Below are 14,583 nucleotides of genomic sequence, written 5' to 3' on the forward strand. Positions count from 1 at the left end.
GCAGCCTCTTTGGAGAGCAGTGTGGAGGTTCCTCAAGAAATTAAAAATAGAACTTCCGGGCACCTGGGTGGCTCAGTGGGTTAAGTCTCTGCCTTCAGCTCGGGTCATGATCCCGGAGTCCTGGGATTGAGACCCACATTGGGCTCTCTGCTCAGCAGGGAGCCTGCTTCCTCCTCTCTCTGCCTGCCTCTGCCTGCCTGTGATTTTTGTCTGTCAAATAAATAAATAAAGTCTTAAAAAAAAAAATAGAACTTCCCTATGACCCTGCAATTGCACTCCTGGGTATTTACCCCAAAGATACAGATGTTGTGAAAAGAAGGGCCATCTGTACCCCAACGTTTATAGCAACAATGGCCACGGTTCCCAAACTATGGAAAGAACCAAGATGTCCTTCAATGGACGAATGGATAAGGAAAATGTGGTTCATATACACTATGGAATATTATGCCTCCATCAGAAAGGATGAATACCCAACTTCTGTAGCAACATGGATGGGACTGGAAGAGATTATGCTGAGTGAAATAAGTCAAGCAGAGAGAGTCAATTATCATATGGTTTCACTTATTTGTGGAGCATAACAAATAGCATGGAGGACAAGGGGTGTTAGAGAGGAGAAGGGAGTTGGGGTAAATTGGAAGGGGAGGTGAATCATAAGAGACTATGGACTCTGAAAAACAATCTGAGGGGTTTGAAGTGGCGGGGGGGTGGAAGGTTGGGGTACCAGGTGGTGGGTATTATAGAGGGCACGGATTGCATGGAGCACTGGGTGTGGTGCAAAAATAATGAATACTGTTATGCTGAAAATAAATAAATTAATTTTTTTTAAAAAACTACATTGAGATATCACCTTACACCAGTTAGAATGGCCAAAATTAGCAAGACAGGAAACATGTGTTGGAGGGGATGTGGAGAAAGGGGAACCCTCTTCCACTGTTGGTGGGAATGCAAGTTGGTGCAGCCTCTTTGGAGAACAGTGTGGAGACTCCTCAAGAAATTAAAAATGGAACTTCCCTATGACCCTGCAATTGCACTACTGGGTATTTACCCCAAAAATACAGATGTAGTGAAAAGAAGGGCCATCTGTACCCCAATGTTTATAGCAGCAATGGCCACAGTTGCCAAACTGTGGAAAGAACCAAGATGCCCTTCAACGAACGAATGGATAAGGAAGATGTGGTCCATACATACTATGGAGTATGATGCCTCCATCAGAAAGGATGAATACCCAACTTTTGTAGCAACATGGACGGGACAGGAGGAGATTATGCTGAGTGAAATAAGTCAAGCAGAGAGAGTCAATTATCATATGGTTTCACTTATTTGTGGAGCATAACGAATAGTATGTTGGACATGGGGAGTTAGGTGAAGGGAGTTGGGGGAAATTGGAAGGGGAGGTGAACCATGAGAGACTATGGCCTCTGAAAAACAATCTGAGGGGTTTGAAGTGGTGGGAGGGTGGGAGGTTGGGGGAACCAGGTGGTGGGTATTAGAGAGGGCACAGATTGCATGGAGCACTGGGTGTGGTACAAAAACAATGAATGTTATGCTGAAAATAAATAAAAAATTTTAAAAAAAAGAAGTAAAAATGTATGACAAAATAGAAAAAAACATGGGGAAAATGGCACTGGGGCAAAGTTCTTACACACTACATGAAAAGGTCATAATATTATTTGAATATAGACTATTAGAAGCTAAAATTGAATATTACACTAGTTTTTTAAAGAACAAAGAACAATCACTAAAAAAAGTTTAAAGAAGTATAAAAAAGTCAAATATGAAGAAAAAATGGATCATTTCTAAAAACTATATTTAAAGGAAGTCAGGTAGACAAAATTTGACACACAGAAAACAGCAAGATGGTAGATTTAAATCATATACATATGCATATATATAATTATGTAAGCATAAATCACCCAAATATACTAATTAAGGGCAGTGCTTAAAGACTGAATTAAAAAGGCAAAACTGTACATAAGAAATCCATCTTAAATATATAAATATTCATAAGTTAAAAGTAAAAGTTAAAAAAGTAGGTTAAAAGTAAAAGAGTAAAATAAAAACTCAAAGCGTAAAATAAAAGAGTAAAATAAAAACTCAGGTAACTATATGAGTATCAGAAAAAGTAAACTTCAGAAAAAAGATCATTACCAGGAATAAAGAAAGAGGAAATTTTTTAAATGATATAGGAGTCAATTCCTGACTTTTATATGTCAAGAAAACATAGTAATCATAAAGTTCATACCTTAAAATACATAAAGCAAAAATAGATAAAACTTTAAAAATATACAGAAAAATCCATTATTATAGTTGGGAGTTGGTAACACTAGTCAGATCAAGGAGACAGAAAATCAGTACGGATACGGAAAGCCTGAAAACACAACCAAACAACTTGACCTAATGACTTTTTTTAAGAACATTTCATTTTCAAATGTTGCTGGAAGTCACTGACATAACCTATATTCTGGGGCAAAAAGTACATCTCAATAAATTTTAAAAGAAAGAAATAATACAGAATTTATTCTCCTTTCATGACAGACTTAAACAAGAAATCAGTATCAAAAAGATATTTCAAAAATCTGTAATATTTGGAGGTTAAACAACAACTTCAAAATAACTCATGGGTCACAATGGAAATTTTAAAATCTTTTTAATTGAATGAAAATCAAAATAAACACCAAAATTGTTGAAATCCAACTAAAAGAGTACCAAGAGGGAGCTATATAGCATTAAAGTTCATATGAGAAAAGAAGAAAGGTCTAACATCAATATCTAAGATTCTACTTTAAGACACTAGAAAAAGAAAAAAACTAAACCCAATGCAACATGAGGGAAATGATGAAGAGCAGAAAACAATGAAATAGAAAACAGAAATACTAGAGAAAAATCATTATAGTTCAAAAGTTAGTTCTTTGAAAACATTAGTAAACTCCTATATAGTTAAATCAGGATTAATTTACTAATATGAGGAATGAAAGAGGAAACATCCCTACAGATTCTACATATATTAAAATGATTTAACACAGTATTATGACAATTTTGTGCCTATGTATATCTGATACAGAAAAGTAATAAAAAAATTATCTGAAAGATACAAACTACAAAACCTTATTCTGAAAGAAATAAGTAACCTTAACTTCCTTATTATCTACAAGAAATTAAATTTGCGGTTAATAGCCTTCTCACAAAGAAGATGTCAGGACTAGGTTTCATTGGTAAATGCTACCAAACGATTAAGGAAGAAATAACATCACCTCTATACATTATTTCCAGGATATTTGAAAGAACAAGTAAAACTTCCCAAGGCATTTTATGGGACCAAAATTAACCTGATACAAAATGAAGAAAACACACTACAAGAAAAAAAAAAATCCATCAACTGGAGAATGTATAAATACACAAACTGTCCATCCATAAAACAGAATATTACTCAACAATAAACAAGAACAAACATACATGCAAACTCATGATCTCAAAAGACTTAGTGAAAAAACAGCTGTATGATTCTACTGATGCGACATTCTGGAAAAGGCCAAAAACTCTAGGGACAGAAATCAGATGAGTGGTTGCCAGGTACTGCCAGGAGGGCAGAGATATAAAGGGGTGTAACTTCTGAAGTTATGAAGATATCAGCATCCTGACTGTGGTGAATGTCTCACTACTATGTATGTTTTTCACAAGTCATTAAATCAAACAACTTAAAAATCAATAAATCTGAATTCTAAAAATGAATTATAAAATTAAAGAAATTGTTGCCTGGCTTCAAATAATATGGTTAGGGGGATGCCTGGGTGCCTCAGTCAGTTAAGTGTCTGCCTTTGGATTGGGTCATCACAATCCCAGAGTCCTGGGATTGAGGTCCCACATCAGGCTCCTTGTTCAGTGCAGAGCCTGCTCCTCCTTCTGCCTGCCACTCCCCTTGCTTGTGCTTGTGCTCTCTCTCTCTCTCTCTCTCTCTGACAAATAAACAGATGAAATCTTAAAAAGAAAGAAAGAGAGAGAGAGAGGAAGGAAGAAAGGGAGGGAGGGAGGGATGGAGGGACGGAGGGAAGGAAGAAAGAAATAGTTAGGTGATTGCTTCCAGTTAGCTTTCTTGGTCAGCCTTAACCGATGAGATGTTGTGCTGTTCTCAGAATGGCCTCCGTAAATCATGAAGCAAGACAATGGCTCTAAGATCAAACAGATCTTAGATCTATCAGATTCCACCAATTGTGGGATCCCTTTAACATAATCTTGCTTTGCAAACACTCCACTGATCTGAAAGAGACTCAGCCAGGTGAGCATCAAGGTCTGAAACTTCCCCCTAATTTTACTTCCAGCCTTTTCTTTTTGTTTTTTACTTTTTATGTTTTTTTCTTTTTACGTTTTCATGTTTTTTACTTCCCAGTTAACCTCTGAGTTTTTTTTTTAAAGATTTTATTTATTTGACAGACAGAGATCACAAGTAGGCAGAGAGGTAGGCAGAAAGAGAGGGGGGAAGCAGGCTCACTGCTGAGCAGAGAGCCTGATGCGGGGCTCGATCCCAGGACCCCAAGACCATGACCTGAGCCGAAGGCAGAGGCTCAACCCTCTGAGTCACCCAGGAGCCCCAACTTCTGAATTCTTAATTTCATCTCTGTGCCTGCTTCCTAGAAAGGCTAGTCTGTGACAGACCGTACCTGGAATAGTCTGAAAAAGCAGGCCGTAAAATGAACTTTGGGGACTCTATCTCTCACCACGAGCCCTTTAGTAATGAGGTCCACAGCTCTTGAGGTTAAGTGGTGTGCAGAAAGCCCCAGCACAAGGTATAGAGCCCAGTGTTAAAACACTCATTCACACGTGGAAACCAGGATGCTGTACGATTAAAGTGGAGTGCCCTAGCCAGTGGGATGATTCAGGCATTTGAAATGTATGGATAGTGATACAATGTAACAACAATGCACTTACATAGCTCGCTGTCCCTAAATTGCACTGATGCCCTAAGGTTGGTAATGCAAAACTGAGGGCAAGTAACCAACAACTGTAACAAAACAAACAAACAAAAAAACAAACCAGTGCCTTTGCTAGCTTACAAAGAAGTCCTCACCTCATGCAGTGGGCGAGCACAGGATGAATCCAGCACAGGATTGGATAGTCTCAGTGGCTGAAGTCCAAAGACACTCGGATGTTCAGCAGGGGCAGGTTTGTAACAGCAAAATCAGAATTCTCATTAAGAAAACCCGGGATCCCAACACACACCCCAGTAGATGTTCCTGAGACTCGGACCTCCCCAGACTTCTTCTCAATCTTCTGAGTCTGAAGAAGTGATCTCAACCTCTCCATTAGGAACTACCCAACTCTCACCACCAGCAGCAAAACAGAAGGAAAACACAGAGATCTTCCTCCCATGAGACAACATATGTCTACCTCAGGAGATGTCCCCAGTTCTGCTTCTGGCCCTCAGGCCTATAAAAGAGATCACAGCCAGGGACATGTTAGGTCTGGTAAGAGAGGAAATGGGCATTACTCCCAAAGGAGCTGTGCACCTAGATAGCACATAAGCAGGACTGGGAGATAAATCTAGACCAGGAGAGCCAGAAATAAGACTGAGCGTAGCAGAATTTGCTGACTTGCTGCACCTCCTCAGAACACAAGACATAGCATTTTGGTAAGGATCCCAGAAGATGGTGCAATGCCACTGCTAAGGTGACTCCAAGAAACTGGAAACCAGCAATGACCCACAATGTCTAGAGCTGAAATGCCTCAATTGCAGAGACAGAATTTTGAGGAAGGGATTAAAGGCTCAGAAAACTGGGCAGGCTAGAATGGACATATTCTGTGAGGCCAGAAGATCCACCAAGGATTATGGTCCATGGAAGGACCCAGAGGACACCGAGTCACCATGGCCATCAGAAATACACTGGTCAGAATAGAACCAAAATCACTAAGAAAAAATTCAGTGGCCCTCCTCTGCAAGCCAGGGTGAATATAAAGAGCATTTCAGGGTACTTGACTGGCTTAGTTGGTTGAACATCCAACTCCTGATTTCGGCTCAGGTCACGATCTTGGGCTCTCCTAGGATCAAGACCCACATCAGGCTCCGTGCTCAGCACAGAGTCTGCTTGTCCCTCTCCCTCTGCTCCTCCCCCACCCCGTGCTCCCGTTCATTCTTTCTAAGATAAATAGATAAACCTTAAAAAAAAAAAAGAAAAGCATGCCATAGACATTAGCTTGCTGAAAGGAATGGGAATAATAGCATCTTAAACTAATACTAAATATACCCTAAGAACCCACTATTCAACCTTTTTTCACAAATAGTTAAGGTCCATCTCTCCATCACCTGTGGAAACAAACTGAACTTCTCACTACAAATGGAAATTTTCTGGAACTTATGATGGGGATTCCTCATTAACATACCTTGGCCAAACCCTGGAGAGAAGAACATTCAGTCTTGACAAAAAGTTCACCAACAAAACTATATGCATTCCTCCTTCCCAACATTTAAAGCTTCTTTCTGCCTTATGGCTACTATACCAGATGCTGTGAACCTCAGTTCAGGACAGGTGAGAGATGATGTCTACATGATAATGAAGCAGAGATGGTTTATCCCAGAAAATGTGGAAGTAAGTTGTACAGCTTTAGGGGGAAAAGTATCTTCCTTAGCAAGGAAACAGGTACGAATTTAGACAAAGAGGTAGAGAGGATGATTTTCGAAGGAGGGGAGTTTGTCACAGAATTGAGGCAAAATGGACATGTCCATCTTCACATCCTTCTTTGCCTGATTAATTCCTACCTATCCTGTAAGAGCCACACTAGCAGCCTTGCCTTAAGAAGAGCTTTCCCTGTTCTTCACATCCCCCAAATCTTAACTTCAGGGTGTCACCACAGCAACTATGACAGAATGCATCCTTTTCTGTTGTGATTGATTTTATCGAGCTATAATTCACATACCATAAAATTCAAACTTTTAAGGTGTGGGATTCAATGTTCTCGGTATATTTACAAGTTGTGCAATCCTCTCCAAGTCTGGAATATTTCAACACCCCAAAGGAAGCCCCATACCCCTTAGCAGTCATTCTCCATTCACCCTTCCTCCCAGCCCTTGGCAACCACAAGTCCACTTTCTGTCCCCATGCATGTGCCCACTTTGGACATTTTGTACAAACAGAACTATACAGTATGTAGTTCTTTTGTCTGCCTTCTTTCCCTTAGCCTAATGCTGTCAAGTTCTATCTATGTGGTAGCAAGTGACAGTATGTACTTCTCTCCTTTTCATGGCTAAATCCTATTCCATGTGTCTATATGCCACCTTTTCTTTACCCATTGGTCAGGTGATAGACAGTTGGATTCTTTCCACTTTACGGTGACTATGAATAACGCGGCTATGAACACAGGTGACCAAGTTTCCAAGTGGACCTATGTCTTCAGTTCTCTTGGATGTATGCCTAGGAATGGAATTGCTGGGTCATATGGGAACTCTGCGTTCAACTTTTTGAAGAACTGCCGAACTGTTTTCTATTTTATATTCACACCAGCAATGTAACTGTCTTTCATTTATCTAGCCCTCAGATTTCTTGAGGGCAGGGACTCTCTTATGTTCTCCCATATCCCCAGCATTTAGCACAGTGCCTAATGCAATATGGTTGTGTATGAGTCTCTGTAAAGTGAATGACTAAATTAAAAGCACAATAATTTTTTTCACCTTATGCCTTCTTTTGGAGAGATACTTACCAAAATACCACTTCCTCACAATGCTCCCCCCCAGTACCTTTAACTTTCTTCTCTCCAGACTCCTTCACCTCTGAAACTAATCTAAGTAAATGAGACTCTTAGGTACCAGCTTCTTGAGATGGGTGCTGGACGATCACCAGACCAGAGGATTGGGATCTACAAAGGACTCCTCACCGGCACATTAGAGAAGTAAATATAATATAATCTGATGGTAGAATCAAGTGTTTCTTGTTTCCAAGTTTCAAGTTTCCAAGTTTCCAATTTTCCAACTGGCAGACAGGCAGATAATTCATGCATATTTTCAAAGTCATTCTCCTGCAAATATAGGCCGAAGACGTATTTGACTCTAGGTCTCCCTCTGCTGCCCTGCTGTCACTAATGCTGGAGGAAGGGAGGGAAGGGAGCAAAGTGACTGCCACATGGGGCCAGAGGCAACATATGGGGCCCATCCCATTACAAAGGCAGCCAGAGGAACTGCAGATGAAAGGGCCTTCCAGTTCTAGCAGCTCTGGGTGGGGATTAGCCTCCCATGACTGGTACTTAAGTAGCCTGATGACTTCCAGCTCTGGCCAGTTAGAGAGACTATTGCATAGAGCAAATACTCACTTTGATCCTCAAACACAAAGTGGTCATGATGCACACTTACACTTTAAACATGACCAACTTCTCTTGTATGAATTGGACAGGTCTCTAATAAAATATGAATATACATTAATTCCCTGCAAAATCTCACAAAAATCTCTCCACTTCCGCTCTTGATAAACATCTACTGGTATGGAAAGAGAAGACTCCCCTGATGTTTTATATAAGACACATCACATTGTACCCTTATACTTGGCATCATTTCAGATTTTTTTAAGAACAGAAGTCATGTATAACAATGTTGAATAAATTCTCAAACTTTTGTATAAAGGACCTGCCGTAAGCAGAATGCCCTTGGGCCAGAACCCCAAGGTTGCCCATGCCCTAATTCCTAGAACCTGCAAACATGTTACCTTACAGAGAAAAAGGGACTTTGCAGATGTAATGAAGGTTATAGACCCTAAAATAAGGAGATGATCACGATAATCTAGACGGACTCAGTGTGACCACATGAGCCCTTAAAAGGAGAGCTCTTTCTCTGGCTAGAATCAGGAAAGATGCTGCAGAAGAAGTCAGAGAAATTTGAAGGGTGAGAGAATTTTTGAACTACTACTGCTGAAAGAGGACCACATGGAAAGCCTGAGGACAAATGTGGGTAGTCTGTAGGACCCCGCAGCCCAGGCCCCAAAATGACAGTGGACAAGGAAATGGGAACCTCAGTTCCATAATCATAAGAAACTGAGTCTGGCCAGTAACCTGAATGAGTGTGGAAGCAGATTCATCCTCAGAGTCTCCAGACCATGACTCGGTCCAGCCAACACCCAGATTTCAACCTTGTGATATACTGAGCAGAGGCTCCAGCTGAGCCATTGTCCTCTTATCTTCTGACCCAAAGAACTATGAATAAATACATTCATGTTGTTTTAAGCCACTGAGTTTGTAGTAATGTGTTATGGTAGCATCGGATTACTAATATATTACCAAATGACAGTATATTAAATTTCAAAATTTCATGGTAATGAAGCACAGTAACCACTAGAACAATCAATTAAAATTGCACACTCCTGGAACCAATTCCCATTTCACTACCAAACATTATTTGTCAAGATAAATACATGAGAGATTTCTACTCATAATTATAGGGTAGTTTTTAAAATTATATCTAAGAATAATATGCCAATTTCCAAGTAGTTGTCCTCTTCAACATGCACAGCTTTAGCATTCATTTTTAAAAAGTAAACAGATAATTGCTTTGTCACACCTTTCATACTGGCTTATCCACTGATAAGGTTCACTTTAGGTATACATCTCTTTCATAATACATCTAACATATTTAATTAGATTCCTATTCATGTACCCTGCATTAGTCACATTAACAAAAGCCAGTGATCTTTCATAAAGTTGAATGAAATAATGTTTTCAGAAACATAAGTACATAAATGATGTCAAAGACTTATAGGTCTCAAAAGTACAAAGAATTCTAAGGCAAAAGTCACTTATATTTTTAGTATATAAATACATAAAGCCAATAACACTGACTTACTTTTTAATAAGACTTTATTAGTCTAATGACAGTATTTTGGTGTTTATGTTTCTAAATTCATAGCTTCAAGTTGCATGTGACTTCTTGCAAGCACATCACAGTTCCTGCCGTTCCTGACCTGAAGAACACGTGCTTGGGATATTTCAAGTTCTACCTGCTCCAGCCAATGTTTCTAAATTACAACAGTGCCAATGAAATTAGACTTTTCCAGAGACTCTACACTAGGATATAAAATCTAGATCTGGAACACGGACACTTACTTTTTCTGAGTTCTTTCAGCCAGCCTTGCGATCTCTATCGCTGCCTTCCTTGCTTCAAAGTCTTCCCTTTTCACCACCTCTCCAGTCCCTCGGTAGCCTAGCTCCACCAACTGGCGGGCCAGGCTTTCATCCTAAAGACAAAAATAAATTTTAAGATTTGTGCAAGAATTAGACATCTCAGTTTTTATTCGGTGTATACCAAATAACTGCTTTAAATGAAAAATCAAATTTATTTTTTATATATGAGACATGTGAGATATGAAAACTTAGAATTCTTTCTAATGATACTTTCATCAACATTGGATTGTCACCCTTTTCCCACAGATGTACAATGAAGATAAAAAGGAAACATCAGTCACTAAATTTTCTCTAAGGGATTAAAGGACAAAAGTCTGTTGTGTTTTTAAACCATTTATGAGAGCAGCTGTAGATAATTAATAGAGTATCTTTAAAACAATAAAACTGAGACAATAGTTCTCATACAAGAAAGACTTTTAAAAAAACCACTTGCACAAGAAGAGAATTGGGTTCCTCCCATAAAGTGCAACATTTCAGAGACTTACTTCCTTGAAGTCAATGAACTGATGACACAGAGCATTAAAACTTCAAATACAAAATAAAGAGCAGATGAATTTCCTATTTAACTGGAAAGATATTGTTTCCATATAACGTTTGTACCAATAAAAACAGCAAAGAAGAAACCCAGAAAGATGACAACAAAAAAGCTTCAAGCTGAAAAAAATTTTCCCACAATCCTTTAGCCCTTTCATATTTCAGCTACTTTAAGAAATGTCTCACACATTTGTGTCGCTTGCATAGAATATTCAAAAAAGAATACTGCTTCCCCATAATCTGAAGAGGTGTCATTTTATGTTAAGTTACTGATACAAAGACTAAAGTATTACATAAAAATATGTATATATTAATAATGTTCTTTATATTATCATCTTGGTTAAAATGAAATAAGCATACATTTTACTGTTACAGACAATTTATACATCACTGTGGAATGCAAGAACCACCTGACGGGGAAAAAAAAAAAAAAACCCACCTGACAGGATTAAATGAGAAAATGTAAGAGGCCTGGTTAACAATCGATTCAGCCCTTAGAGGTTGGTTTGAAATCCAACCAGCAGGAAGAAAACATTTAGACATTATCAGCTTAGAAAACTTGCTACTTTCCTTTGCTAAACATTAAAAGCAAATACAGTTGACTGTCAAACAGCAAGGGTCTGAACTGGACAGGTCCACTTACACACATTTTTTCCTCAATAAATATACTGGAAAATTAGAGATTTGCAGCAATTTTAAAAACTCACAAATGAATTGTGGAGCCTAAAAAGAGTGGAAGAATTGTGAAAAAGTTACCTGTGTCATAAATGCATAAAATACATGTAGATACTAGTCTATTTTATCATTTACTACCCTAAAAGATACACAAATCTATGACAAAACATCAAAGTTCATCAACACTTACAGACTGCACACCATCTTTGCATCCTGGTGTCAGAAATACCCATAACATCTACAGTGGTCTGTATCCGAGAAGACAATAGTGATATCGATACAGACAGACGACTCGTCTTATCAAGAATTGATGTAAACTTTAAGTTTAGATAAACAACAGTCCAGTACTATAAATGTGTTTTCTCTTCCTTGTGATATTCTTTCTTTTAAAATTTTATTTATTTATGTGAAAGAGAAAAAGAGAGAGAGAGAGAGACCGTGAGCAGGGTAGGGGCAGAGGCAGAGGGAGAAACAGACTCCCCACTGGGCAGGGCTCTGTTCCAGGACACTAGGCCATGGCCTGAGCTGAAGGCAGTGGTTAACAGACTGAGCCACCCAGGTCCCTCCATACAATGTTCTTAGTAACACCACCTTTTCTCCAGCTTACTTGATTGTAAGAATATAGCACACAATACATGTGACATACAAAACATGCATGTTTCATGTTCTCTCCTCAGCTGTTTATGTTCTCGGTATGACCACTGGTCAGCAGCAAGTCATCGACAGTTAAGTTCTGGGGGACTCAAAAGTTCTCCACAGATTTTTAACTGCATGGGGACCGGTGCCCCTAATCCCCTACTGTTCAGTGGAACTCCATGTAGTAATGGGGATGCACTTGCCAAGCTAATACAGTGCAAACCACCACGCTTGGGAGGGCTGTGGGCCTTTTTCTCTGACTCGTTTCCCTGCTTATTATTAGACTTGTTATTGCTCGGCTTTCGTGAGAACAACAAAACTAAGCAAATGCCTCCACCTAGTGGAATTAATATTTAATAGAAAAAAGTCAGGATTTTGGATTTGGTTTACAGAAGAGAGATGATTTGAGTGTAAGTTTACATAAGTATATGCTAAAAGTGAGCAAATGGGAACAACTCTCAGCTAAACTCTGACACTGTGGGGTTTTTCTAGAAGAACATAAAGGACTCATAGTCAACACAACATTTGACATAGTAAAGCCCACTAAAAAGTTGCTCTTTTAATTTCATATATGGCATGAATTGTGCATTTCTGAGCGTCTTACCTGGGCCACAAAAAATCATCCGGATAGCTCTGCACTCATCTACGCTGACTTGCAGTGTGACAGAGAGCAAGACCTACTGAGAAAACAAGTGGAAAGCAGACGCTGGCTGCCTCACCAACCCCTACTTAGGAGACTCCTAAGTCATCTGTCCACTTTAAATGGTTAATCATCTCTAAAGAAATTATCCTTAAAGAAACCTAAGAAACAAAACATTTTTACTTATTCACATATTTCGCACTTCTGATGTTTTATTCCTTTGTGTATACCCATGTTTCCTGCTGATATGATTTTCCTTCTGCCTCAAAATCTCTAACATTTCTTGTGGTATAGGTCTGCCAACAACTAATTACCTTGCCTTTTGTTTGACGGAAAAAAGGAATTTCACCTTAATTTTTGAAAGACGTTTTTGCTGAGTTGGTTAATGTTCCAGGTTGACTTTTGAGCTTTCAACACTTTAAAGATGTCACCCCATTGCCTCATGCCTTATACTACCTCTTAGAGGTATTTAGTCTTTCCTGTGTTTTCTTTTATATAATGTGTCTTTTCATTTTAGATTCTTTTAAGATTTTCTCTTTATTACTGTTTCAGCAATTCGAAGATAGTTCTTGCGTTGGTTTCTTTGTGTTTATTCTGCTGGAAATGTGCTGTACTCCTTGGCTCTGTGGATTTATAGTTTTCACAAAATCTGGAAACTTCTTAGGCGTTATTTTTTCAAATATATTCTATTCCCTACTTCCCTCTGACCCTTCTGGGATTCCACTTACATTTTTTGGAAGGGCAAAAAGATTATCATTTTCTGTAAAACTCTAATGGTTTTGATTTTAACAGTTCATCTGAGTAAAAACAGGTGATCAGCCGTGATAATCCAAGCATATAAAGAACGCAGTAATCTTTCATTAATTGTCAGTGCTTCTTCCCTTATGTGAACATGAGTCACTGACTTTTAGAGGCCAGCAGTTTGGAGCAGGTTAACTATAAAGAGGCATCATGCAGAGTAGAACCCAGACATGGGTCGCCCTTAAAGAGAAGGCTTCCTTGATGCACATGAACCATAAAACATGTGGCAAGGCAGAGGCCACCCAAGTGGGCAGCAAATGTCTGTGCAAGACTTAATTCTGACTACACGACTATTCTTCTGGGATAGACGATAGACAGCTCTCAGCTGCTGGAACAGAGGTTTGACCCCAAGGATGTGCAATGCAACAGTGCCTTCCAATTGCTGTGGCCCTGGACTTTGCAGAGTTGGACTGGGACTCCAGGGTTCCATCCCAGAAGGCCACAAAGCTCCCCAGGGTCATACTGATTTCTGGAAGGCTACAGATCTGTGGCCTGGCCTGCACAATTTACTCCCCAAACAAATTTGGGGCTGTACTGTCCCCAGGTCTTTGGGCCAGAGCCCATGCCCGCCCCCAGCAGCCCTGGAGCACAGTGCTTCCCACACTGGTCCTCTAGTGGGGTGAGGGTGAGGGGTAGATGAAGACTGGAATTTGGTGTTATGTGGTGTGACCCAACTCCTAACAGGTGAGTCCAGAACAAAAGGTAGCCAGCATCTGGAGCACCGAGGTACTTCTCATCGGAAGGAAAGAGAGAGAAACAGAGAAAGAAAGAAAAGAGGGAGAGAAGGAAGGAAGGGAAGAAGGCAGGGAGGGAGAGAGGGGAAGGGGAGGAGGGGTAGAGGGAAGAAGGAAGGAAGGTGAGCAGGAAAGAGGGAAGGAAGGAAGGAGGAAGGGAGGGCAAGAAGGAGGGAAAGGGAGGAGGGGAGGAAGGAAGAAGGCAAAAAGGAAGGGTGGGTAGGTCTATGGCCACTAGTATACTAAATTTTGCCCACAGGCTACTGAGGCTGCCTCAGCTTTTGTCTTTTGTTATTATGTTGTATACTGCTGGGAAAGAGTTATTATTGTAGTTCAATCTTAGATTTCTTCGACTAAATTCACTCATTTATTCTAATAGGGTTCCAGTTTAATTTTCTTGTATTCTCATGGCAG

General features: G+C 39.6%; 1 protein-coding gene across 1 annotated transcript in view; it reads right to left on the minus strand.

Moving 5' to 3' along the window:
* Nucleotides 1-14,583, minus strand: part of CFAP299 (cilia and flagella associated protein 299) — a 614,241-nt gene that overhangs the window by 568,427 nt on the left and 31,231 nt on the right. The window contains exon 2 of the mRNA XM_044224675.1: nucleotides 10,072-10,202. Coding sequence (XP_044080610.1) covers nucleotides 10,072-10,202 — 131 coding nt within the window. The remainder of the gene's footprint in view (nucleotides 1-10,071; nucleotides 10,203-14,583) is intronic.

The sequence above is a fragment of the Neovison vison genome, chromosome 11 (genome assembly GCF_020171115.1).
Source record: "Neovison vison isolate M4711 chromosome 11, ASM_NN_V1, whole genome shotgun sequence".
Classification (NCBI taxonomy): domain Eukaryota; kingdom Metazoa; phylum Chordata; class Mammalia; order Carnivora; family Mustelidae; genus Neogale; species Neogale vison.